General features: G+C 50.6%; 11 protein-coding genes across 11 annotated transcripts; 6 read left to right on the forward strand and 5 right to left on the reverse strand.

Annotated features, from left to right (window-relative positions):
- Nucleotides 1-26: 26 nt before the first annotated feature.
- Nucleotides 27-1695, forward strand: Aud_005398 (uncharacterized protein; the record flags this gene model as incomplete). The annotated part of the gene is made up of 2 exons (XM_043290328.1): nt 27-67; nt 117-1695. 2 exons carry the CDS (start codon nt 27-29, stop codon nt 1693-1695), a joined length of 1620 nt encoding a protein of 539 aa, XP_043146263.1.
- Nucleotides 1696-1982: 287 nt separating this feature from the next.
- Nucleotides 1983-3889, reverse strand: Aud_005399 (uncharacterized protein; the record flags this gene model as incomplete). The annotated part of the gene is made up of 6 exons (XM_043290329.1): nt 1983-2252; nt 2318-3012; nt 3110-3303; nt 3351-3418; nt 3468-3511; nt 3565-3889. The coding sequence occupies 6 exons, from the start codon at nt 3887-3889 to the stop codon at nt 1983-1985; spliced, it is 1596 nt and encodes a 531-aa protein (XP_043146264.1).
- Nucleotides 3890-4546: 657 nt separating this feature from the next.
- Aud_005400 (putative phosphorylase) lies at nt 4547-5495 on the forward strand (the record flags this gene model as incomplete). Its single annotated transcript, XM_043290330.1, has 2 exons — nt 4547-4663; nt 4716-5495. The coding sequence occupies 2 exons, from the start codon at nt 4547-4549 to the stop codon at nt 5493-5495; spliced, it is 897 nt and encodes a 298-aa protein (XP_043146265.1).
- Nucleotides 5496-5604: 109 nt separating this feature from the next.
- Nucleotides 5605-6288, reverse strand: Aud_005401 (uncharacterized protein; the record flags this gene model as incomplete). The annotated part of the gene is made up of 1 exon (XM_043290331.1): nt 5605-6288. One exon carries the CDS (start codon nt 6286-6288, stop codon nt 5605-5607), a length of 684 nt encoding a protein of 227 aa, XP_043146266.1.
- A 448-nt stretch (nt 6289-6736) lies between these two features.
- On the reverse strand, nt 6737-8019 carry Aud_005402 (uncharacterized protein; the record flags this gene model as incomplete). The annotated part of the gene is made up of 5 exons (XM_043290332.1): nt 6737-7151; nt 7212-7354; nt 7416-7640; nt 7696-7800; nt 7858-8019. The coding sequence occupies 5 exons, from the start codon at nt 8017-8019 to the stop codon at nt 6737-6739; spliced, it is 1050 nt and encodes a 349-aa protein (XP_043146267.1).
- A 1331-nt stretch (nt 8020-9350) lies between these two features.
- On the forward strand, nt 9351-11314 carry Aud_005403 (putative GABA permease; the record flags this gene model as incomplete). Its single annotated transcript, XM_043290333.1, has 8 exons — nt 9351-9461; nt 9512-9582; nt 9640-9663; nt 9713-9802; nt 9864-9946; nt 9997-10394; nt 10447-10776; nt 10832-11314. 8 exons carry the CDS (start codon nt 9351-9353, stop codon nt 11312-11314), a joined length of 1590 nt encoding a protein of 529 aa, XP_043146268.1.
- A 3905-nt stretch (nt 11315-15219) lies between these two features.
- Nucleotides 15220-16572, reverse strand: Aud_005404 (uncharacterized protein; the record flags this gene model as incomplete). Its single annotated transcript, XM_043290334.1, has 1 exon — nt 15220-16572. The coding sequence occupies one exon, from the start codon at nt 16570-16572 to the stop codon at nt 15220-15222; it is 1353 nt and encodes a 450-aa protein (XP_043146269.1).
- Nucleotides 16573-16733: 161 nt separating this feature from the next.
- Nucleotides 16734-19061, forward strand: Aud_005405 (uncharacterized protein; the record flags this gene model as incomplete). The annotated part of the gene is made up of 1 exon (XM_043290335.1): nt 16734-19061. The coding sequence occupies one exon, from the start codon at nt 16734-16736 to the stop codon at nt 19059-19061; it is 2328 nt and encodes a 775-aa protein (XP_043146270.1).
- A 1130-nt stretch (nt 19062-20191) lies between these two features.
- Aud_005406 (MBL fold metallo-hydrolase) lies at nt 20192-21357 on the forward strand (the record flags this gene model as incomplete). Its single annotated transcript, XM_043290336.1, has 2 exons — nt 20192-20283; nt 20334-21357. 2 exons carry the CDS (start codon nt 20192-20194, stop codon nt 21355-21357), a joined length of 1116 nt encoding a protein of 371 aa, XP_043146271.1.
- A 1101-nt stretch (nt 21358-22458) lies between these two features.
- On the forward strand, nt 22459-24095 carry cp8 (putative carboxypeptidase Y; the record flags this gene model as incomplete). Its single annotated transcript, XM_043290337.1, has 4 exons — nt 22459-23034; nt 23080-23440; nt 23496-23965; nt 24024-24095. 4 exons carry the CDS (start codon nt 22459-22461, stop codon nt 24093-24095), a joined length of 1479 nt encoding a protein of 492 aa, XP_043146272.1.
- A 343-nt stretch (nt 24096-24438) lies between these two features.
- On the reverse strand, nt 24439-25218 carry Aud_005408 (uncharacterized protein; the record flags this gene model as incomplete). The annotated part of the gene is made up of 2 exons (XM_043290338.1): nt 24439-24643; nt 24701-25218. 2 exons carry the CDS (start codon nt 25216-25218, stop codon nt 24439-24441), a joined length of 723 nt encoding a protein of 240 aa, XP_043146273.1.
- Nucleotides 25219-25723: the final 505 nt, after the last annotated feature.

Genomic DNA, 25723 nt, shown 5'->3' on the forward strand with positions numbered 1-25723 from the left:
ACAGTTAGATGTGACGACTGAAACGCATGGGCAAAAGAAGAGTCAGGACGGGCTGCCACACATGCCGGTAAGTCTCTGTCGAAATCTACGCCTGCGGGTGGCTGAGGTCATTCTAGGATTCGCAAGGTCAAATGTGATGAAGGCTATCCGGCGTGCCGTCGGTGTCTTTCCACTGGTCGAACCTGTGATGGGTACGGAATATGGGGTGGCGGAAGCTCCAACAGGCCTACGAGACCTCCTGCTATCGCTGTGAACTCTGCACTTGTCATCCGACCAATGTCATATGTCCCACTGTCCACGAGGACCAGCAATGAAGAGGGCCGCTACCTCCAGTGGTTCAAAGAACGCACTGGGTCGAAAATGACAGGCTCATTTCCCTCAGAATTCTGGAGCGGCCTTGTCCTACAGGCTGGTATGAGCGACCCCGCAGTGCTGCACGCCATCCTTGCCCTAAGTTCGGTCCATCGGCAAGGCATCTTGAACGATGATGGTCTCCAGACAGGGGACGAGGAAAAGGTGACCCTGACCCGCTATAGTACGGCGATCAATTATCTAAAGCCTCATTTCAAGACGAAGGACCGGACTGCCTTTCGAATCGCCCTCGTTGTCTGCGTTCTGTTCATTGCGCTCGAGCTGCTTCGAGGCCATTTCGAGTCGGCACGTATCCATCTCCAACAGGGACTAAACCTCCTTGAAGGGTCAGGTCTCTTGAAGAAGAAAGGCCAACTCCTTGTAGGACCAGGCCAAGAGTATGTTGATGATTGGATTGTGCACGCATTGTCCAGGTTGCACATTCAACTTGAGCTGCTGAAGCAAGTTCACCGTGGTTCCTCTTTACGGGTCAAGGTCCCCTTCTTGGAATGTAAATCGTCAACCTTCCCCTCCTTGAAAGAGGCGTGGTCCTGGCTTCACCACCAGATGGGAACAGTCTTTCAGTTGAATGGAGAAGTATGTGAACATGTCTGTCCGAAGAGCGACCCCCCAGCAGAGCTGCTCCAGCGTCAGCAATCCATCCAGGAGAATCTTACCCAGTGGCTGAACACATACATGACCACCATTTATACCATGAAGGGCCGTATGCCCAAAGACCAGGCGCACGTCTACGGGTTGCTTCGCACATATCACATTATGATAACTATCATGGCGGCGACTTGTCTTTCTCCTGGCGACGAGATGGTCTTCGACCTGCATACCGACCAATTCCTGGAAATGATCACTATGCTGGCGCATCTCTGGAAATTCCTCTCGATGTATTCCACCTTTGGCTCTCGACCCGCTCAGTTCTTCATGTCGCGTTCGATTGGAGACATGGGCTGGATTGCTCCACTCTACTATACCGCAATCAAATGTCGCGTGCACCGGATTCGACTCCATGCTATCCGGCTGCTGGAAGCTAGCTTCCACAGGGAAGGCTTCTGGGATTCACAGATCTTGGCATCCGTGGCTCGAAAGGTGATGGAGATTGAGGAGGGCGACCTTTATCAGCTTCTAGATTCGGTAGATGACTTCGCGCTGCATCGCCCTCCAGGGCATGAGGATATGCTGTTTCCACCCCTGTCTGAATCTTGCAGACTCTCCGATGTCGAAGTGAGTCTGTTGGGCGATCCTGTCAGTACGATTTCTATTCTTTGTAACCCGAGCGGCCAAGGAACAGGTCGCAAAGTCTGTGTTGCAAGTTACGAGGTCGCATTTTAACCCTCTGTGACTGCAATTGATTCGTTATATTTCTCATATAAACCAATACCATCGATCACTGGTGGATACAGTTCTCGTGACAGGAGTCTCCCTTGATTAGGTACAGGTTAGTCCTGTTTGTGAACCCAGACAAACCCGCATGCCTTAGTTCTTACTTGCACAGGGTGACCAATTAATTAGCTCGAATAACCTATGTTACATTGGAATCATTATCAGTGCAAGGCGCATTCTGGTGGTATCTACGGGGACCAGAAGTACAGGCTACCGGGTCCCGTTCACTCACTGTCTCAGACCTTGCCAGAAGCACTGTCTCTTCGGCTCCATGACGAGAATCTCATAGAGCGGAACGTTTCTCTATCCGGTGGTGGGATATGGGCTTCCTCCTTAGCCATTGGCGCTGGGCGCATCTGGTCGTTTCGCTTCTTATAGAACCACCAACTGGACATGACAACCAGCGTGAGAGGCACTGTTATCGCAGCCCACAGCCACCATACCGATATCGAATCAAACCCTGCGTTATCACGGCCGCCATTGGAGGTACCGGCACTTAGGATGGTCTGTGAAACAATATCAGAATACCAGGATCTATTCCCCCTCCGAGTCCGGCTGAAGGGCTACTAACAGCGATGAATGTCCCCGGTAAAAAGACCATTGTCAACGCAGCAATCGCATTCATGCTGGTACTGTCCCGTTTCATACTCGCCGCCAATTGAATGTTACTGGCTGCATCCTGCTGCGTCACAAGGTTATACACCAACGCCATCGTGCTGTCTTTGCGGTTCTTGTAGTTGAGAAACCATATCTTCTGCTTCTGCATGGACTCAATGACATAAGTGATCGAGTCGGACGCGCGCTCAAACACCCGGGGCGGGCTACCCATGGCTTCATGCAAGCGAGCATGCGCCGTGCGGATCGCACTTGCTGTGATAATCGCGACGTCGGCGTTGCCCAGATGCGAATCCGCATTTTGGGAGATGATTTGCAGTTCCTTTGTCAGTTCTCCTAACCTGCGGCGGTCGTTGGTTTCGAGCCCCGCGAGATGGTCGTCGACCTTGTTGATCTGGGTCCACATGAATCGCCGGAATCGTTGGGCGTGATATTTCGAAGCCTCAAAGGATAATGTGGACAGGATGACGGCGAGATCGAACGGATCGTCGAGCAGTAGGCGTGCCTTTTTCTCTGCCGATGCCGTTCCTATTGCGAGGTTGAAAATGTTGTGCAGGGCTTGGATGCTCGAGTCTCCTTCCTTGTGGGCAATGATGTAGGTGGTGAGATGCAATGCCGCGTTATAGCGCACATATACTGAGAGGGGCGCCCCTTGAAAGTGCAAGTTCCAGCGAGGGTGTTGACAGTAGAAATCTGCGGATGTCAGCCAATTTCGAGTTATCATATGTAACAGCCTGATGCAACAGACCACAAGCTAATATGTTACTATTGCTATCGGACGTCCATCGTGTCTGCGGCGCCCAGTAGTCCGGTCGTCCAAGCAAGTTCATAATGAAAGACGGATCAGCGTTCAGGTACTTGAAAAGGTCCACCGTGTTATCTTGCGTCATGGAAATCCGATTTGCAAACGAAGTATGCTTCTCTGGTATAAGAGGCACGAAGCTATTCTGACTGTCAGTGGGCGAAGGCGACAGGTGTCTGGAACATACAAGGCAAGTAATCGCGAAGGTTTCGAATGGCCGTAGGGTGCATTCGTATGAGAAGGTTTTGGGATACTCTAACCTGTCCTATCAGCGTCGTTAATCTGGCGGAACTGATGCTCCTACCCGAAGAAGTTGGCCCAATCCCAAAGAGTCGAGCGTATTCCATGCTTTCCACTGTCAGTAATCGATCAACACCTGTACGATGATCATTCTGACTGACATGCGGTGTCTTCATTCACGTCCAGACACATGATTTCAGTCTCGTCGGAAAAATTCCGAGGGTTTTTCAGATGTGTGTCATGCTGCACCGCTGGAAAGACGTCCTGGAGGGACTGGAGGTTACCGAGAGGGTAGTTGCTGCGGCTCAAATTGAAGTTAAAGTCTAAATCCTTGGCTTCCAAATCGGTTGCTTTTGTATGACGAGAGATAGCCTTCATCTCAATCGAATTCCCGCGAGGGAGCACATTTGTCTCTGAGAAGGACGCCTCTAACCGTGAGAAGTTGGCATCCTCACGGTCCGTGCTTATGGGCTGGTCATTACCCATTTTGCTGGTATGGATCCGCAATGACAAGCTCAGATAGTGTTAAGAATGTGGGGACCTTTCCGTCTAGACTCCAGACTATATCTGCAGACATGGTGCGGAAGGCTCAACTCCTTGCCAACCATGGTCAGCTTCATCAGTGGGCCAGTGCATTTGAGCTCGGCAGAGACTACTCTGTCCGGCCAATCTGACATGAGCGAGTCGGCTGAATGATGCTGTAGTGCGCCACCAACAGACAGAGTGTCCTATCTGGCCCAGCTGCCTGTCAGCTGGTCCTGCCGAGAAGCAACTAATTTCGTCCTGTTCTCAGCCTTGCGAGTTCAGGGGCCTGCAGAGTGATGACAATCTCTGGAAATCATCTCTTCGAAATCCAGAGATATTGGATCGGCAAGGGTTGAAAGGCTGAACTGAATGTATGGATTGACCCTTGAATGCATGAGTGTGACCATGATTTTAAATCCGTCAGCCGCCAGGAGGCGAAGAAATCGAATGGAGATGGAGATGGACACGTAGTAAGCACAGCCTGGTTCAAAAGTGGCCCCGCTCTTGGTATCCTTATTCTTATTGAGCTGGTTTCTTTCTTTTTCTCGATATCGGTCGGCAATTGCATATTCGCATCCTGGCTTCCACCAATCCTGGCCCTGCTGCTTTCCACGTGCTATGGCAACCGCGATTGACTATGATACTCTGCTGGCGAGGTTCGACGACCTGGTTGCTCGAGACATCATATATTATTCCCCGCCAACGACAATACGCCTGAACGATGCGGGCTTTCCTGTGAGAAACTCCAGCATTCAATCGACACTCACTAACAATATAGCAATTCCAGTTCGAATTTTATATTAGTCCTTCACTCCGCACCAAGCCGGCTTATATTGGCGACGATTTCCACTCCAATGATAATGCATTACCCGAAGGCTTTGGACCAGGCAGTGATATTGCCAACGCCGATCCAGACTTGCTCATTGCAACTATTAATAGGACGCATCTCCTCGTAATCAACAAGTTTTCTGTTTTCCGGCCACAGTTGCTCTTGTTGACCTGCGACTCCTACCGGCGGCAGCATGAACCGCTCAGTGTGGAGGACTTTGCGGCGATTCACAGCGTCCTGATATCTTCGAAAACCCCTCATCTGGTTATCTACAACTGTGGGCCGATAGCTGGCGCAAGCAGGAACCATAAACATGTGCAGATTCTGCCGCGCCCTGCCCATCTATTTCCGGACGACCCGAACTTTGACCCTGGGATGATTCCGTTTCAGTTCGTTCTGCGATGTCTTCGCGGTCTTGATTTTGAAAGTCTGGACTGCCCCTCCAAGCTCTCTGAAGTCCACCGGGAATTATTGGCAGAGGCAAAAGAAAGGCTTGGACAGTCAGCTAGCACCAATACTGAAGAATACTTTCCTCATAACGTCGTGTTGGTCCGAGAGTGGATGATCGTCATCCCCAGGCGCAGTAACAATTTTGAGGGCACCACGGCCAATGCGGCCGGAATGATGGGTTCCGTTTGGTTGAAAAGCGAAGATGAGTTGGATCGCTGGAAACAGGTCGGACCGACCAAGGCTTTGGCTGGTTTGGGATTTCCGAGAGAGTCTGAAAAGAAGGGCTAGCATGCAGGATAAACATTGCGCTGGATGCATTCGAAGCGTGATTAAACTTGTTTAAGCAATATGGCTAAAATAAATAGAGAACGCTCGCTCGGATGAGACAAGCAGATCATCACAATATCTTCATGGCCGCCTCCGCCAGATGTACAGCCTCCAGTCCCTGATTCTTGATGACGGAAATCAAATAATTTGTCCCATATTCCGACACAGCGCGGACAATCACATTCTCTCCGTATCCACAATCTTTCTCCGTAGGCGCTGCTTCGGTGTATTCGGCAAAACTCTCTTTGGTGATCGCATCTTCCTTGGACAGCAACACCCGGCTGGCCAGGTTTCTTGCCTCCTGGTAAGTCTGGAAGACTCCCTCGATGTCGATATCGCGCACTCTGCTGCCCTCATCGGCGCTGTACTCGACATTGGCTTGTACCACGTAGTACAATGGCTTGGTAATGTGGCCCTCAATGACCTCATCGATGAGCTTTCCGTCCGTTGGGGTTGTGATAATATGAACGCGGAATTCTGTTCCATCCGGCGCAACAGCAAAGACGGCTAATCCTGATCGCTCGGGAAGATCGTTGTTCTCAAATATCTCCGGCTTGGTCTCGTACGTGGTGAACCACTCCTTCTCGTAGCCCGCGTCAAACAGACAGCGGTATGCAGCAGCTCTGGCCGCTTGGAGATTTGTGTAGGTCGCTGGGATTCGGACCTTTTCGACAACGTTGTTAGGGTTCTTTTGAAGATGACTTGTGGTCAAAAGGATGTGGAACAGTTGTTCGGTAGCGGTGGTTGAGCCCATGGTGGCGAACAGTATTAGGCGATGTGTGATGGTGGGTTTAGAATGTACGCAGATATTCCCATGCTAGATTGATGATTACTCTCTCGGTCGCTATCTCAGAACGCGCTTTATATATTTGCTATACAATCTCAGTCATTCTTGCCTTTGGTTGTTTTTCGTATTATGGGGTGATGTGGCTTGACGATGGCATGTTATGCGTGGCATGATGCTATTCCAACATAACCCGGATTCTTAGGATTTTACCGGATCGTGACTTTGATGATCCTAAAGTGTCATCAATCATTCTTCGGCCGAATAAGTCGAGGCTCCGACCGGATGATAATTCTATCCCGTATAGATTTATCTTGAAACAGTTTTTACCAGAGGAAACGTGCCAGTGACGGTCATAGTTCATTTACCACCCTCCAACTGGACCTGAGATACGAAAGAAGTGAACTCATTTCAGGACCTATGGTCCGTGATGTCCTCCATCGCCAGTCACAACCCAAGTCCGCGTCTCGCGGATGATCCCAGTTTGACTGGATTGGCTATCCGCGTCCCACGCCGGTGACGCCGACACCGTAGTCAGATTCTGCCCTGATGCCACTGGAACCAGCTCATGGTGCTCCTCCCGGCTATGTCCGTATGACCGTGACGATTGCCCCTTCCCAGTCGAATATTGGTATTCCACCCCTCGAATACGCAGCCCATTCGACTTGAGCTGATTGAGGAACGGCTTCAGTTGGCCCCAGCACGCCGTGACTATACTCGCACATTGTACTACCAGCGACACAATTGTAGTCGGACAGTAGTCGTATGTTGGATCAGTGGAATGGCGAACGTCGCGGGAGTAGACAATCTCGATAACTGTCGCAATAATCACGCTGCAAAACAGAGGTTAGTCATTTTCCTTCCAACAAAAAGGGCCGAAATAGCACACGAACATGATTCTTGATAGAAATATACTGGCGAACACGGCCTTTTTCTTCCAAGTCGCCTGAATACCGGCAATCAAGAGCAAAGCCTGTGCAATGATCATTAAATCCGTAACAATATTCGATACAGAAATAAAGTAGTTCCAGGCGGCCTAGCACGAGTCAGTGCCGATTAGATGCGATCCCGCTACTAAGAATGGACAGGGCGGCTACCAAGTTGAAGCATTGCCCATGCCAGTAATCCCACGGACGAGGCACATGGCATTGAAAGGCCGTCCCAATGACGCCAACCACTCCCACGATTGTAATAAGCCCCTGCAGGACGGCCGCCTGAAAGTGATCCTTATGCACCGGGGTCAAGCTGCGGATAAATGTCGAGAGAGATAACTTGGAAAGGCAGAGGCTTGCGACATATAAGATGTAGGCGGCATACTGGGACTGGATACAACGTTAGCCGGACTCAAGGCTGCAGATGCCGTTAGCGACGACGTACTTTCATGACCTGGACAAAATTTTGACTCGAAACAGTCGCGAAATGATAGCCATATCCGTGGGCTACCGCTGTCGAGACGGCCGCAGATTGTGCAATGGAGAGTGCCTGCGTTGAAGCTGAGTAAGATCACAATTCTCCTGGGCTTTACATTCGTAAACTTACCAAAGATGCGATTATCAGGTAGTCATCGCTGGTCAACCGGTGAAAGATCCAGAACTTCGTCCCCAGTCGAATAAGGACGCTTAAACCCGCAACAACGACCAGGAACCAGTTGGTGACATTGACGGCAGGATCCCGGGTATCGATGTTGGCAAATCGCCCCATGTCTGCCAGTCATGCCCTGCAGGCAGTTGATAAAAGCCCAGCTACTTCAACAGCGCTTGTCAATCACAATGGCATTCATGTCAGGAAAAGGAGAGGTAACCTGGCATGGATGACATGATGAGAGATGAAAACAGAAACTTCCTGGACATTTAACGTCGAATCAATGCCAATAATCAGTAGACCTCACGCCAGCCCACTCTAAGCTGATAGAAACATCCAAAGTTTGATTACGACCAGGGAGGGACAGGGATCTCATCCTTCCGTGCCATCCTCGTGGACTATCCGCATTGGTGAACAAAAGACTACCAATAAGATGTTTCCTCCATTTCGCATCTCATGCCCTTGGGAGATCTTCTCGCGATCTCATCCAAAGTGCCTGTCGCCGGCACCAGCATCTATGTGAAAATAACTCGCATGCGCATACCACCGCGAGCGTCGCGGGAGCAACAAGTGCAGCCCTCATCGCAAATCCCAGACACGAGCACAGCATGGACACGGAACCTCCCCCGACTTCTCCCCCGACTGACTACTACTCCGGTGAAACACGCCCGGCGCAGACCCTGGCTCGTGCATCAAGAGCATGCGACCATGGGAGACAAAATTTTCTCATCCTTGTAAAAATACGGAGTAAGGTTACATTGTTGGCCGGACCCTTGTCGCGCCAAGAGACGTCACGCAATAGGAGTGGATGCTAGAGGGTGGATTGACGGTGGTCTAACTGATTTCAGCAGCCAATGCCGATTGATAAAAGGACTAGTTTCAGAGTAAATCGTCTAACGAAGTCTACTCTGCGACACGATCAAATGGGTCTTGGATCGGGTGGGTAGGCGGGACAAGAACTCGAGACGGACGAAGCAGATCCTAAGCTTTGTGATCAATCGAAGACTCGGCAATTCGGACATTTGAGCATCGCAATAGTAATTAAGACCGATGTTGTCTTATGATACCGAGTTCGTGGTGGTCTTCGATCGCTGGGCGTCGAAGGCGACAAGTGTGAACTTCTTGATCGTATCCTGGTTGCAACCCCTGACAATGACCCGTAAGACAGGGGGATGACAGGGATCGTACGTTAGACAGCCACCATCGATATCGGCTTCAGTCGGGGTTACTTCCCACCCATAAGACGGCTCCCTTTGCGTTCAGGACTAGAACCTGAATGGAAGGTGTTTCGACGGTGGCCAGATTGGTCTGGGAGTCTTGGGTTCTGTCCAGCAAACCCACTTTTCCTTGCTCCTGGACCTTAAAATGAACCATTCCCGACGTTCATGGTGACAAATTCCAACAGCCATTCAGTTCTATCACTGGTCCTGCTGTTCCGCGGAATCATAAACATGGAGTCGCATCAACTCAAGGAACGCGCTGTCTCCGCGAACGAAGAGGTTCGCAGCCATGATCGCGATGCCACCGACCTGGCGCGACTGGGAAAGAAATCGGTTCTGAAGGTAAATAGGCTGCTTCTCTCCGACTGTTCCGTAATCTGACCTCGTTTTAGCGAACATTTGGCATTCTATCCACACTCGGGTTCAGCTGCACAATTCTTGCGACATGGGAAGGCTTGTTCAAGTATGATTCCTGACCTCTCAATGACCCAACACGCCACTAATGAATTCTCCTCCATAGTACTTTGCTCATGCCTCTATCAAAGTCAGTAATACGAATCTGGAGAAACAAAGTCCAAACTAACAGCATCCAGTGGAGGCCCTGGAGGAGCCGTCTACGCCTTTATTTTCGCCTGGACAGGAACCGCATGTTGCTTTGTAGTAATATCTGAATTGGCCTCGATGTATGTGGACACATCTTGCAATTATCTTTGCCGTCTGGAATTGAATACTGACAACCGTAAGGGCACCAACATCTGGAGGTCAATACCATTGGTGCGCAATGCTTTCTCCGCCGCATCTCATGAAGTTCCTCAGTTACATGACCGGTAGGTATATCATCGAATCACCATCGACACTACTGACCTCATCATTATAGGATGGGTTACCGTCATTGGATGGCAGGCCGCATTTGCCTCGTCCTCGTTTCTCGCGGGAACACAGATCCAAGGCGCCGTCCGTCTCGGTCATGAGCTTTACCAGGCGCAGCCCTGGCATGGAACCCTTATCATGTGGGCCGCCGTCCTGTTGGCGTTGGGAATCAACTTGGTGGGAGGCAAGTTGCTACCCCGGCTCGAGACAGTCATCTTGGTGGTACATCTGCTGGGCTTCTTTGCCATTCTCATCCCGATGACCTACATGGCCGACCACAAGTCCTCGCACGACGTATTTCTCAGCTTTAACAACAGTGGTGGATTTCCCACTGAGGGGCTGTCCTGGTTCGTTGGAATGACAGGTTGCGTTTTCGCCTTTGCTGGAGGCGATGCTGCTGTGCATGTATGGACCCTTCGACTTCCTTGAGAAAATTGGATTATTGACCAGAACCCAGATGGCCGAGGAGGTGCGCAATGCATCGGTGGCGATTCCGAGGGCTATTCTTCTATCCGTTCTCATCAATGGAGCGCTCGGATTTAGCATGTTGATTGCTGTACTGTTCTGCCTGGGCGATCTCGACGCTGCCCTGGCAAGTCCCACTGGATATCCATACATGGAGATTTTCCGCCAGGCTACCAATTCAATTTCAGGGGCCCTGGGAATGACCTCGATCTTACTGATCATTGGTATCTGCTCCGTGATTGGAATGCTCGCCGCAACATCTCGTCAGTTCTGGTCTTTTGCGCGTGACCGAGCTGTCCCTGGATGGCGCATCTGGAGCAAGGTATGCTCACCACCGTGCTCTCGGGTAAGCATAACTGACATGTTGTCGCTTCCAGGTCTCCCCTAGTAATTGCCTCCCCACGTACTCCATCCTTCTTACAATGACCGTATGCTGTCTTCTGGGCCTCATCAACATCGGATCCAGCGTCGCCCTCAACGCCGTCGTCTCCATGGCGGTCTCTGGTCTCTATCTCTCCTACCTCATGGTCGGAACTCTTCTTCTCTACCGGCGGTGCACGGGCGCCATCTCACAATACGATCATGGAGAAGACGGGGCCGTCAATGTTCCCGGGGCCAAGCTGGCCTGGGGCCCATTCCATGTGCCTGGGATTTGGGGCACTGCGGTCAACACCTACGCGGTGATTTATATGGTGATTGTCGTGTTCTTCAGTTTCTGGCCTTCTCAAATGTCGGTCAACAAGACAACGATGAACTTTAGTGTGGTCGGCACTGTGGGGACTATTCTCCTGGCACTTCTGTACTATGTGCTGCGGGCGAGGAAGGTGTACACGGGACCTGTCATGGAGGTTTCGATCTGATGATGATTGGAACAGTCATTCGAGTATGAACATATTTCATAATAAATACAAAATCCTGTGAGACTAGACGTTATTTGGCCCCGGCTCGTTCTGTTCGAAGAATGCTCGGTTACATAGAGGACACGAAAAGTGACGCCCAAGGAACCACTGCTCCAGGCACTGTGCATGATATACATGGCGACAGGACAGCACGTGCATTAGATCCGTTCCATTTACATCTTCGAGACACATGGAACTAATATAGTTGTTAGTCGACCGGTTGAGAAAGGTGTCAAGAGTAGCGATCAACCTACCATGTGAAGTGCGTCGAACCGCGATCAGACAAGTCTTGCTCGATCTGGGAGTGTTCTACCCATTCGTCGTACGATTTGGTGGGACAGAGAGACTCCAGCTGCTGCAGCATTTCTGTGTCTGACTGGTGCTTGGTTTTTTCTTTTAAGATGGTTGAGGCCGAAGTACGAGCTGCATTTCTGCGCACTTGTACGAAAATCCCTCTGTACATTCGTTAGCTTGATGCGCTTCACTCTTCAACTCTCGACCGCGGGGTCCTGAAGAGCACCGACAGGTTGGGGCTCGTACATCATTGCGACAAGGACGATCACAAATGCTCCGACAGTCACCGCAATCACCGCTATTGGAGAATTTGATCCTTGGGGCACCATGGTGTCTGAAGCCATTCCGTTACTATCTGCATGAGGAAATGCAGACCCGGGTTATGGCAAAACGCGATAGATAAATGACGGCAGAGAGCCCCGTCCGGCCGAAATAAACAGAGTCCATGTGCTCAACAGTCGGACCATCAGCCACCCATGGTTCTGTTTCATGAGCATCGGGTGAGCTCTGGCATCTCATGTTCTCCTGTGGCAGTGTCACTCATGTGCTGGCAATTAAAGTGCGGTGGCTCAGTCTATCCGCGGGTAGGCCGTCCGTGGATCGCAATCTCATTGCTTCGGCCGCGTCAACGATGTAATCGATTGCATTTCCCATTGTCTAGATTGCCATCGATCGACACAAGCTGTCGATCGGGAATATCCGAGCCATGAGAGATCATTGCCCCACAATATCCCCAGAGCTCGAGAACACCGCGTGCCAGTCTTGGTTTCGACTCGATGAAGTATTTGCCTCCCGGCCAGCATTCCTCGCGCCACATTTGTCGTCAGCTTCACAGCCACTGTGAAGGTTCGACAGTTGAGCGAAATTATGTTAAATACTGTAAGCGAGCATTCCTGACCTGTTTCCTGAAATGGCATCTGACAAATCATTCTCGGTACTCTGTGCAGTCGAATCATCCCCTCTTGCTGAATATAATCCCATGGGAATGATTTTTGCTACAATACTTTGCATACAAGAGAATGGTTGGTTCATGGATATTGCATACAATCTCAGGCTGTAGGTCTTTCACACTGATGGTTGCATCAGAATTAGATTTCAAAAGCAACAGGGTGCTACCCATTGGTGTCAATGCTATGCCATATATATGAAGCTATCGCTTATAATTCTTGATAAAAAACACCGCGCTGCCCGGGCAATGGAGATAACTATACTGCTTTGTAAACACATCAAGCTCCATTATCTGAGACACGTCTGTGACAGGTTCTATATTTGAAAAGTCTTTCTCCAGGTGCACTATATATCGCCACAACCATTTTTTCAAGGGGCTGGTATGCTAGAATCTCATCAGGAATGTAGAGTTGGGTCTCCGTCCGAAGAATAATCAAGCACTTTTCTATCCTGTTATCGGACCAGGGAAAGACCACCAATCCAGGTTGGGGGCCTAAAATGCCAGCTGGGCCTCTCACTCATCCAGATGCATAATGGCCGACATCGAGGGCTTTTTCTATTCTACTTTGATCTGGGCTTAGGCGATCAATACCCGGAAATCGTGCAAGGAATGCTCGCCTCGTGGCCAGCTGGCGCAATTGACAATGGCGAATTCATGGCTCATACATTCTGCGGTTTCCATTCCTTATCCTCAATGGACTTTCTGGTTCCCATCCGACGAAGTCAATTCATCTGGCGCAGTCTATCCCTTGCCTGAGAATCCTGAAAATCCGAATCTGCACCCACCCACCATGTGGTCCCCACCAGGCCACCAACCGGTGATCAGCATGTTCCAGAAATTGGTCTTAGCTATCAATAAATTGCCTGCTTCTGATTCGCGGTCACCTTGGACACGGCAGAAGACACAGACACTCAGAGTGGCCTTCCGATAATGGGGCATAGTACTCTACATGCCGGGTCTGCCGTATATCTACTGCGAAAATCTTGTAACTATATACGATCAACTATTCAGTACCGGATAAGACCGTCTTGTCTACCTTGGCTAATGATAGTGTGACCGTACATTGATGAAATCATAACAAATATACAGAGAATTCAAGCCAGTGACCGTGGCAATGCACTCTAGGAACAATTATCATATCAACCTCATCACTGAATGACAGAGAGAATGTCATTCAAATCATGAACCACGGTAGTTGGCTGTAGATCGGGTACAACAGCATCCATCCAGCCACAGCGATTTCGATCCACCCAGATGGCGTGCATACCACAACTTCTAGCACCGAGCACGTCGAAGGGGTTTCCATTGACCAGCCATAGGTCCGCCACCTGTCAGGAGGGCGATTTTCCCACCTTCTCGGCGAGATGGACGTACACTGCTGGAGCAGGCTTGAACTACCTCACACCATCAACCGCGATGATCTGTTTGAATACGGACTGTGAGGCGATAGGTCCGGGGAATCGCGTACGGAGTTGGTCACCATGGATTGTGTCCCATTTGAAAAGACCACCGCAGTGATATCGGGGCGATTGGCCAGCTGGCTCGAAGTGGACTGAACGTCGTCGGGAAAACTAGGTAAGCTATCGTAAGCTCTTAGACGCTTGTCAATCACGTCTTCCTCTAGCGTTTCACTCTGCTACGGCATGACCCAGGGAGTTTCGAGTGATCTTTGAGAACGAACTGTAATGCCCTGTTCTCAAAATTACTTTTAGAGTTTCAGGGGTCTGTCATTGTCAACGGTACCCATGCTGTTGAGTCTCCAGGTGTACTCCAACTGATATTGTCTCCATGATGTGGAGATGGATTGTGCTTCAGCATTAGAAAAGTGCTGCCCGAGCTGCTTCACAACTGAATCTGTGGATAAGAGTGTTCCATACAGATCGAAGGCGACAACAATCCTATTTTCTGCCATTATTCTTGTTTAGAAACGAGAATCATGTGTTCGATGGCTGTGTACGAGAAAGCGTATTCCAGCAGATTAAACTGTGGGAGGGACGGTGATGTCACCACTCCATAATTCAAGAAGCCTGGGGCACCCACAGTGTTCAACCACTATTTGAGGGATTACTTAGTAACCATATAGCATACACCTAATACTCTAGTTCTCTTAAGATATGAGATGTATTCGTGGACGGTTGTTATATATGACTGTGGATTTGTCATTACATTAATAGCTAATTGTCCTTGCAGCTTCCAGGGAGACACGATCAGTCCTAAGACCGTTGTGCTCTATCACTATGCTTACCAGAGAATGATCACGAAGCTAAAAGATTTATCACTGCTTTTGAATGACCAGAACCTAGGCGCCCCCAGCGGAGTTCCTGATCTTACCGACTTGAGCAGCGATCCGGAGTCAGATGGTTGGAAGGCAACTCTGAGGGCGTACGATTTTATTGCATCATATTTGTCTTAGCCATGTTATTCTAGGATATAGTGAGTGGCAAGCTAGGTATGCCAACAGAGCTCGGGTGCATGAAACAGTATTGAGTCTTCTCAGTGAGCAAGTGTAAATATTTGATCTATTCTTCCCACTAATCATTATTTATTTGCATTGTCTACAAGTTATAAGATATGTCTACCTGGCCACATAACTCAGGAACAAGCAAACAGTTGAATATCTTAATCAAGCCTTAACCTTCAGCGAGACCCCGGCCTTCATGATTCGAACCCCAACAAGGATGATGCCAGCGACACACCCAGCGACACCTCCATAAACCCACAGGCCCGTCCAACCCAGAGGTTCTTTTCTCCCGAGTATGGCACCACCACTTGGCCCACCAATCAACAGGCCCAGTCCACCAACCGCAAAGCCTTGTCCGATGCGCGTGCCAATCATGGACTTGTTTGCGGTGAGCATGCGGAAGCACACAGGAGGCAGGGCAACAACGACGCCGCTGAAGAAGCCAGTGACGACTGCCTCGACGATCATTCCGGCCTCATTGTGCACGCCGAGCATACACAGCACGGTGACACCCAGGAGCAGCGTGATGGGCGCCATGGTGTTGAAGACGCCGATGCGGTCTGACAGCGCGTTGGGCGCAATACGCCCAAAGAAGGACCCGGCGTTGAAAATGGCGGCCATGTAGAAGGCCAGTGAGGTGTCGGCGAAGCCGCGGTTCTCGGGGTAGAAGGAGATGTAGAAGATGAGGACTGCGTTGCCGATGAAGAGGATCACCACGCTCAACGTGAAGACCATTAACGGGACGTCTGTGAAGGCGGACCAGTCGACGACGGCGCGCGGCTTGGGAGCGCGTATACGCATGCGCATGACAGCCAGCGGGAGGATGAAGGTGCCCAGGGCGATGAATCCGAGGGTGCGGACGGCCCAAGGGAAGCCGATGGGCCCGAGAAGCCGGTAGAGCACGATGGGGTATATGATGCCGCCGAGGGAGGAGCCGGACGAGGCGATGCCGACGGCGAGACCCATGTGCGTGCTGAACCACGTTGGGAGCAGCGACACAGTAGGCGTGAAGAGCAGGCCGCCGCCGATGCCGACGCAGAAGGCCTGCGCCAGCAGGGCCTGCCAGTATTCCTTGCAGAGGGAGAGCATCATGAGACCGAAGACGACCAGGAAACTACCGGTGATGAGGAGAAGGCGGAGGTGGCCTCGGTCGTAGATGGGGCCGGCAATCAGCCCGGTCAGCTGAAGGAGGAAGCATTGGAGGGAGCCTATCCAGGAGATCTTGGACGAGGAGGCTTTGAAGAGCTCGCCGCTCTCGTAGTAGGTTTGGAAGACGGCAAACGTGTTGATCATGCCCCATGTGTTGAAGAAGAGAACGAAGCCCGCGGCAACCTGGAGCCATGCCGTGAGTCCGCCATTAGGAGGCGGAGGAGGTCCGCTGGGCACAGGTGGAGGCGTCGTCAATTTCTCGCCGACCTCTTTAAGGCTATCATCGCTGTCGGGACTCATTGGCGGCGTCTCTTCTCCGGGCACGTCTTGCCTGGGAATGTCTTGGATGGCTGGTTGAGAAACCATACTGATACTGCAGTAAGGGAAACAAAAAGTGACTTGTCTGGCTGTATTCTCGGACGAAATAGCGACTTAAGTAGGGGGTGTGTCTGATCGATTATGTTTTCCGCCGTGACGGACGAATGGCCGTATATTGTCTTGTCTGTATAATTCACTGGAGCTGACAAATGGACTTCGCCCGTCACGGCGGAATTAAGAATCTGACAACATCCAGCATTCCATCCTCGAAACCATCTTCACGGAACAAAAAGAACACTGAAGTCATGAAAAAGTCAGTTACGACAAAACCACATCACCAAGAACCATCGGCTAAGCGCAGGAGGGTGCGCAAGGGGACGCGGTCATGCTGGGAATGCAAGCGGCGGAAGATCCGGTGCATCTTCTCATCCTCCGAGGATGTCGCTTGCATCGGCTGCCAGCACCGGGGTGCTCCTTGCGTCAGTCAGGACATGCCCGAGGATTTGTCTCCTGCAAGAAAAGGTAACCGGCATCTCAGCGAACGCATCGCAAAAATCGAAGACTTCATCAAGGACTTTGTTGCTAGCAGCAAACATGCTGCGGAAGGGGAGCCACTGCAAGACAAGGATTCGGATACCCTAAAAACACGCTCCAATGATTCGGCGCCCGCACTGATACGACCTATACACACATCGGACTCGCAAGTTGTATCAGGTCGAGCCAAAACCGAGACAACAGCCCTCCATCACCTATGGACGGCCTTTCCAGCTGAAGATGACGCCAAAATCCTGCTCTGGGAGAGCTCAAGACCGTCGCTTTATACCGACTTCATTAACACCCAGCCACATGGTAAGGTGACACTCGAGTCGCTTGCCGCGCCGCACCCGATGCCTGAACTTCCTGGCCCCAACACCCATCCGGTCATTCTAGCCAAACGGATGCTCATGTTTGCAATCACTCTACAGAGTCCGTGTGGGGAAAAGGTTTGTGGTCTTTCTGAACCACAAGGCGTACTCATGTCTCGCTTGAAGACGGCTGCAACAACATGGATAATGACCAAGGAGGAGATGCACGGAACGATCGACAGCCTGATCTGCATCATCCTAGAAGGTGTCTTTGAGGTAAATTGTGGGAACCTTCGACGGGCTTGGTTGGTCTATCGCAGGGCGATGACAGTAGCCCAGCTGATGGGCCTGCACCGCTCCCCGATGCCTCCCTTGAAGCGCATCGACCCAGAGCTGCAAGCGGATCCCGGTTTCATGTGGTTCCGCATCGTGTATATGGACCGTTACCTCAGCCTTTTGCTAGGTCTGCCTCAGGGCACAACCGACAAGAGTATGGGTGCCATATCGGCTCTGCAGCATGAGCCACCCCTGGGCAAATTCGAGCGGCAACTCACCGTCATTGCATCCTGCGTATTGGAACGCAACGAGAGTGCATTTACCACAGGCGCAATCATGACAATCCAATCCATCGATTCGGAACTATTGAGACTGTCCAAGAGCATGCCCACAAGCTTTTGGCGGCCGGCGAATTTTCACAACCTTACCCCAGGATCGCCGGAGAGCCTGTTGGAAAACGTACGCTTGTCAGCCCAGGTCTACTACTATGGCTTGTTGATTCATCTCCATCTACCGTATATGATGCATGGAATAGGCGGTCGTACCGAGCACGAGTACTCGAAGATCACTTGCGTCAATGCGAGCCGGGAGATAATGACGCGCTTCATCGCTCACCGAACCTTTAACCCCATGTCGTCCTGCTCGCGGCCCGTGGACTTTTTCGCGCTCCTGGCGGCAATGACACTCCTGCTTGCTCATCTCGACGCTCATCATCATCGTGAAGCGACCAACATCCTCGCTCACCAATGCTTGAGCGACCGCGCCATACTAGGGCAAGCCCTGGAGCGGATGGATGTCATCAGTACCGTGAAAAAGGACGTAATAACCGGAAAGAGCGCCACACTGATCCGACGCCTACTCGACATCGAGGCCGACGCAGCCGAGGGACACAGTTACACCACCAGAAGTGTAATAGGAGACAACGACCACGGGCAGGAGGGCACTAGCAAGAAAGGTCAAGAGCTTCGCCTGCAAATCCCGTACCTCGGCGTTATCAAGATTGCTCGCCAGGATCCTATCTCTTGCGGGCTGCCCGGGCCGCGCCAGATGACCCCAGTCGGGTTCCCACAAAGAGCGCTAGCGCTTGCCATACCCAATGATGCGTTCACATCTCTTCCTCCTGCGTCGTCCGCGCAGGAACAACAGCCGCTTAACCATCTGCACGGCACTACCCAAAACTCCCCCTTTCAAGGGGCTCTGCCCGCGTCCGAACGGCTAAGCGCGCAATTACATGAACAGTCCATTCTGCAAGACCCCAGCCCTAGCCATGATGACATCACTCTGCAACCGCATGTGGGACTTCCTCCCATCACGGCTGGCGTCAACGACTGGACTTTTCAGGGGGTCGACATGGCATTCTTCGATAGCTTGATGAGAGGAATGCCCGGCGTGGACGCTGCCGAGTTGGAGCAGTGAATAGTTCAATATTACCGTCAACATGTTACCTAGTCATCTTCACGCTTGGGACTTTGATAGTTTTACTGCCTCTAAACAATTCTAAATTAATGAAATAAATACGCTCATGCCTTCAGTACCTGGCTACACGGTGATTACTATCCTTCAATGGACCCAAATGAAAGATACACTTTGAAATAATGCAGTACCTTTTGATGAGGTATGGTTGGCTTGCCATGGGCCCACAGAAACCATTCATACAGAATAACAAAATAGCAGCCCGTCTCCAGGCCCAGGTTCACATCTTGCACATCCTTTCTACTTAGTCTCGGTAGCCCTTTTATAGCTGTCCAAAGAATAAATAGCTGCGGGATGACATCTCTACCAAGTTCTTTTTTCTGCCAGTCAGATCACGGCCGGCCTTGCCTTTCAAATATGTTTGCCTTATTTGATATAGATTATCCTTCCTTCTCTTTCACTGATCTAAGACTAGAGGCCTTGGGGAAGTACGACCACAGATTCTATCTAAGTGTTGAGCTCCTCAGAAAGTGCACCTCGCAGCGCAGTGATTTGATGCGTCAGGAAGATACAAGAACATCAGTAAATTCTGAAAGTACGTAGAACAGTGGGAGGCATCTGACGTTATATTCCAGACACCCTTCTTGGATGCGTTGATCGGTACGATGGATCCCGTTCCTGATTCATTTTGTCCACACTGGTATCCCCACGTAGACGAATACCCCAAGTCCTCCACCTATCACTACCACAATACCAAACGTAGAGCAGCCAGGACGGTGACTCCATGAGAGTGGTTCAGTCGGTCATTCTGCCTGCACGCTTGAGGTTGCGGTGGGGTTCATTGCCTGCCTGGCTGGCTTTGTGGAGGGCAAGGTAATAATGGTGTTGTATGAGAATTGGTAAAGGCAGTGGGAGGTCCCTGCGATCACTTAAGTCTGCTTCTCCGAGCAGACTTATAACGTTGCGTCAATGGTCGAGTATGACACATGTATTGGACATGGATCTGGAAATTCTGGTTTTGTGACTCATCGACCCCGCAACTAGTTAATTAATAGTTAAGTAGGGCGCCAGATCACTGAAAGACGATCTTTTGAACTATTTCCACACTCATAGCTGGACAATACAGTAACGAAATGACCGACATCAAATACCTGATCAAGCCGACAGAGGCTCCAAATCCACAAATTCCCAAGGGACAAACAGTCGAAGTCTCCATTATTGATAAGTATTCTGGTGATGACACCTAGGGTCATCATTCGCTGATACATATAGTAGCACGCGGATGCATCTTCCTGCCTCTGATATAGTGACTCCCAAGCCAGAGCACCGCCCGTATCTAACTCTCCCATCATTCTCATTTCTAATAAGGCATCCCGGCACTAACCGCCAACTGCTCTTCGATCTTGGTCTGCGGCTGGACTATGCTACACTTCCGCCTGCTGTCCAGGATTTCCTCACCAAGTCAGGCTGGAAACTGGACGTTGAGAAGAATGTCTCTGAAATCCTACAGGAGAATAAGGTCTTGCTTGATGGCATTGAAGGCATCATATTCAGTCATCACCACTTCGATCACATGGGAGATTTCACTCAGTTTCCTAGGTCAACCAAGATCATAGTTGGACAAGGGTTTCAGAAAGCCTATTTGCCTGGATGGCCGGAGATTCCTGACTCCTCTTTGATACAAGAAGACTGGAAAGGCCGCACCGTCGAAGAACTTCATTTCAAATCCCACTCAACTATAGAAATCGGTGCCTTCAAAGCGATTGATTACTTTGAAGATGGCAGTCTTTACCTCCTCGACGCCCCAGGCCACACAATAGGCCATATTGCCGCTCTGGCGCGTGTCACATCGGGCGTCATGTCAGGTTCCGAAGACTCTGGCGAAGATACTTTCGTTCTTATGGCAGGCGATATCTGCCACTACCCCGGCGTCATTCGACCGACTGAATGGCGCCCTCTGTTGCAAGAGTACCACCCGAGTCCCCTGCCTGAGCTCTACGCGCAGGCATGTCCCGGATCAATCTTCCAACGCTTACACCCCCGAAAGAGTTGCAATGAGCCATTCTACCAGATGCCGGAACAGTGCATGGTTGACAAGCATGCAGCACGAGATTCGATTCGCAAGCTGGGAATGCTGGACGCGAGTGATAATATCCTGGTTATTCTTGCGCACGATGAGTCAATCATTGGAATTGCAGATATGTTCCCAGCAATAATCAACCACTGGAAGGAGAAAAGCTACGGGGAGAGGGTCCGATGGAGGTTTCTGAGGGATTTTCGGGCCTCTCCCGCTCAATGAAGCGATGCCACAAGCAGCGGAACAGGTGGCCTTTGCAGTGAGGCGATGCATGAAGCGTTACCAGTGAAACGATGTCAAAACGTCGGCAAAGCGCAAAATTCGCCAAGGATATTCGCTAACGTACCCGCTACCTTCTACAGAGTCTTCGAATATATCCGCATCCTTGGCTATACATGGAGGGCATCTTCATAGATATCGAGAGCTTATGTAAGCCGGACAATGGAAGCACTAGAATCTCGTCTGGAGAATAACTCGCGCTTCCTTCGATTTATCAGAAGGGCTTTAATCTGGATGCCTGAACAAAGAGCAACGGCCAACGAGCTTTTACAGGATCCTTGGTTGACGGAAGAGGAAGCTTAAAGGCATGTATTGATAATGAGGCAACCGACAGGCTAGAAGGGAACCCAGATTGGGCGAATATCAATCAGTGCCTTTGATTTGCAACCACTCTTACAATTAGTTTCTCGGAATTTTCATTTAGGAGCTACTTTTTTGGCCTCTGAAAGTACCTTCTTTGCCTCTATATATACCGTAGAAGGCGCTATCCACGGTCGCAAACTCTCAAAACTCAGTGTTTTAATATCTGTATAATACCACCCCGTCGGGCACAATGGAGGCTACGCACGTTGCTACTCAGTTTCCAATGTAAGCTACAAGGAAGATCGTCTATAGATATTATTACATGAATTTAGATTTGTATAGGTTCATATCAATTTATCACCATTTTCTGTCTTTCTTTACGCATTTGTACTGGCATTATAGCCTGCATGTGTGTTGTTATGTCGCGCTTAGCGATTGGCTTCTTGAAGGAAAGTTACTGGTACATCAGAAAGCAGCAATGCCATGTGAATCTATAACTGTATACCTGTAATAATCCCTGCAAATCCAGAGGGCCATGTTATACTACCCAGATGATGTGACTGCCATTGCCCCTGTCCAAGCCCGAACTCCGAACTCCATCCGGTTTATTTTTAAGCCAATCCGGTGTATTTATATTGCGCAGGGTTTCTCTGCTTATTTACTGTTCAATGGTAGCTATTTAATGAATCATTTCCACCATTCTCCTGACCCTCCTCTATCCTACGGCCTTCAACCTTTGTCATGATTATTTCTCTCTTCCAATTCGCCCTTTTCAGCGTGGGGTATGCAACACAGGAGGTGTTGCGGCCTGCATCAGACGGCTACAATGAATTTCGCATTGTTCGGAGCAGCCATTCGCCGGGTCACTCAATTCGAATCAAACAGCAAAACGAGTCCATCTGCGCAGCAGGCTCGCCTCAATACACCGGCTGGCTCGATGTCGGCCACAAGCATCTTTTCTTCTGGTACTTTGAGAGCCAGAATGATCCCTCCAACGACCCACTGACTTTGTGGATGACCGGGGGGCCCGGCGATTCCAGTATGATTGGCCTGTTCCAGGAGGTTGGCCCCTGTCTGGTCAATAAACACGGCAACGGGACCTACCACAACCCCTGGGGGTGGTCGCGCAACTCATCGCTGCTTTTTGTCGACCAGCCCGTCGATGTCGGGTTCTCCTACATTGATGAAGGGCATGAGCTGCCACGGGACTCGAAGGAGGCTGCGGTTGACATGCACCGCTTTCTGCAGCTGTTTGTCTCGGAAGTCTTTCCTCGCCTGCAGGATCTTCCTGTCCATCTTTCTGGGGAGTCATATGCGGTATGAAAAGATGCTTTCGTCCGGTAGGCCGTGCTGACTTTCCAGGGTCACTATATCCCGTACCTCGGCGCTCAGATCATACGACAGAACGAGCTTTATCCCAATGAGCCACAAGTTCAGCTAAAGTCGTGTCTGGTGGGCAATGGCTTTATGTCCCCGCGAGATACAACGTTTGGGTATTGGGAGACGCTCTGCACCACGAATCCAGGCGTGGAGAAGCCCGTATTCAACCAGACTCGCTGTGATATCATGGCCGCGAACATGCCCCGGTGCATGGACATCAGTGCGGTGTGTGTCCAAAATCCGGATCCAGCTTTGTGCAGCGCTGCCTTCTCTGTCTGTTACGAGGGTGTAGTCGGTTTCTACGAAGACGAGGCCGGTAAAGGGGGTCGTAACAGATTTGACAGTAAGTTGAATACTGAAATAGGAATATGCCATCTGCTAAGCACCGTCAAATACAGTCACGGCGCCTTGCGGAATCGACGAGATGTGCTACATCCAAGCTGCACGCGTTGAACAATATCTCAACACACCAGCTGTCTGGGAGGCCCTGTCACCCCCAAAACAGGTTACCGAATACAAATTGGTCTCGGAAGCGGTAATTCAGGCGTTCGCAAAGACTTCGGACGGCATGACGTCCACTTCTGATCTGGTCGCGTTTCTCCTGGCAAACCAGGTCCATTTCCTGGCTTATCAGGGTAATCTCGATCTCGCCTGCAATACAGCCGGGAACCTCCGCTGGGCGCATTCGCTGTCCTGGAGGGGTCAGGCTGAGTTCACGTCGAAGCCACTACGCCACTGGCGGTCGCTTGTTGCGGCTACGGGCCGGAATGAGACGGTTGGTACCATGAAGGAAGTTCGGGTGCGTGTGGGTGATGCGGAGACTGAGTCGCGATTTGCGCTTGTCACAGTGGATGGTGCTGGTCATCTAGTGAGCATACGGTTGAGAAGAGACTAAGCGGTAGTTCGTGCTAACTCGCTGGCAATAGCTTCCTCAAGATCGACCAGATGTAGCTCTTGATATGATGGTTCGGTGGATTACTGGCGCGACCTTTGCCTGATCGCAGGCAGGAGAGGAATTATCATGAAGGATGCCTTGCTGATAAAAAGATCGAGCATATTGGCAGACCGGGGGTAGTATTCACATCTGGAAACATACGAGGGCGCAGTATGGGCCATATTACTGATGGACGCGGGGAAAATCCGGAAAACCAGCTCCGAAGGAACCTTAGGGGACGCCTGGTGGTAGCCAGGGGGTAGTTGTAAATGCAGAGTACTGTGTATAGATGTATATATCCATCCGAGAACAATAGACTGGGAGAACTGAAGCAGTGACGACCACTACATGAAGCATGTACAACAGTATTATGGTTCCTCTTACCTGATACTGTCTTCTGAAGACAACTATCCTTGCTTGACCTGAGTTGAGCTCCGTTCGAGTCTGCGGAAATACCAGAAACAGAGCCCGTAAGTTATATCCAAGCAATAGAAAGCTCCCACAAGCCAGTACATCAGAACATTGTCGACCCAGTCCCATTTTGCAGGCCAGTAAGCGGCTCTGACGAACAGCCCTGGCACCGTGACACCGGAGGCAACAAACCGGGTGAGCCTAAAGGAGATGAGGGTCAGTTAGAGAATCTGAACATAACGGAATAGTCGAGCCTACCACATCTTATACGACATGCCTCGCGTATGGCCTCGCTGAAGGAGGAGGCCCAGTGCACTGGCGCTGAGCGTTACTTGACAAAGCATCCCGCCCCAGTACAGAGCTGCCAATGGACCAACATGGGATGAGAAGGCAAGATAACCAGACAACAGTCCTAGAATGCTGCTGAAAACAATAAAAGGTAGATGTTTCCGCACGAATGGGGAATGGGAACCAGACTCTCTCGCGAATTTGATGGTGGCATACAGGACGAACGCATTGATAGACAGCCACAGAGGAAAGATGACCCTTGCGAAAGGATTAGGTGGTAGATTGATCAGAGCAAAGGCGATCTCCCAGGCCAGGTTGTTGGATAAAGCTATCAGCGACACACCAGACATGCGGTCTTGGTATGCTTGGCGGATAGTGAAGAAGTAGTTCAGTGTCCATCCAATCCCGGAGACAATGAATGGCGTCTCCACTACCCATCGCACCTTCTGGAATTCGGCCGGGGCGGTGTTGAAATCAAATCCATCCATGTTGATGTCTATGATTTCTTGAGAAAGACTTGGCCGTGTGGACGAGGTCAATAAGGTCAACGGCGGGTGTCATCATGGGCTGATTGCTTGATCATATATTTATGCCTACCAGAAGGTAGTCTTACAACAACTCAATGCAAGGGAGTTGCACTCACCGTGATAGCAGCCGAAGCAGTGCAGAATGAGTCAGGTGGATAAGATAGTAAGCATTTTGACCAACCCTATAACTTATCTCATATGTAATCGCCAGCTGAGCTGCAGTCCAATTGGAAAACGGACGGACCAGTTGCCGTATCACACTGTCTTCACATAATAATCGGCATCTAGACTAAGAACCGCCGCTTTGGGAATGGGCTGGCTGACATGACAAGTTGCACTTTGATTGTAAGAGTGCCACAAGCGGAATATCTAGAACCAGATAATACCAAAAATTGGCATGCTTGTGTATCAGCCTGAACGACAGCCATTGCGGCAGAAAACGTTGAATATGTGATAAGATCTCACA

This window comes from Aspergillus udagawae, assembly GCF_001078395.1.
Source record: "Aspergillus udagawae IFM 46973 DNA, scaffold_4, whole genome shotgun sequence".
Taxonomy (NCBI): Eukaryota; Fungi; Ascomycota; class Eurotiomycetes; order Eurotiales; family Aspergillaceae; genus Aspergillus; species Aspergillus udagawae.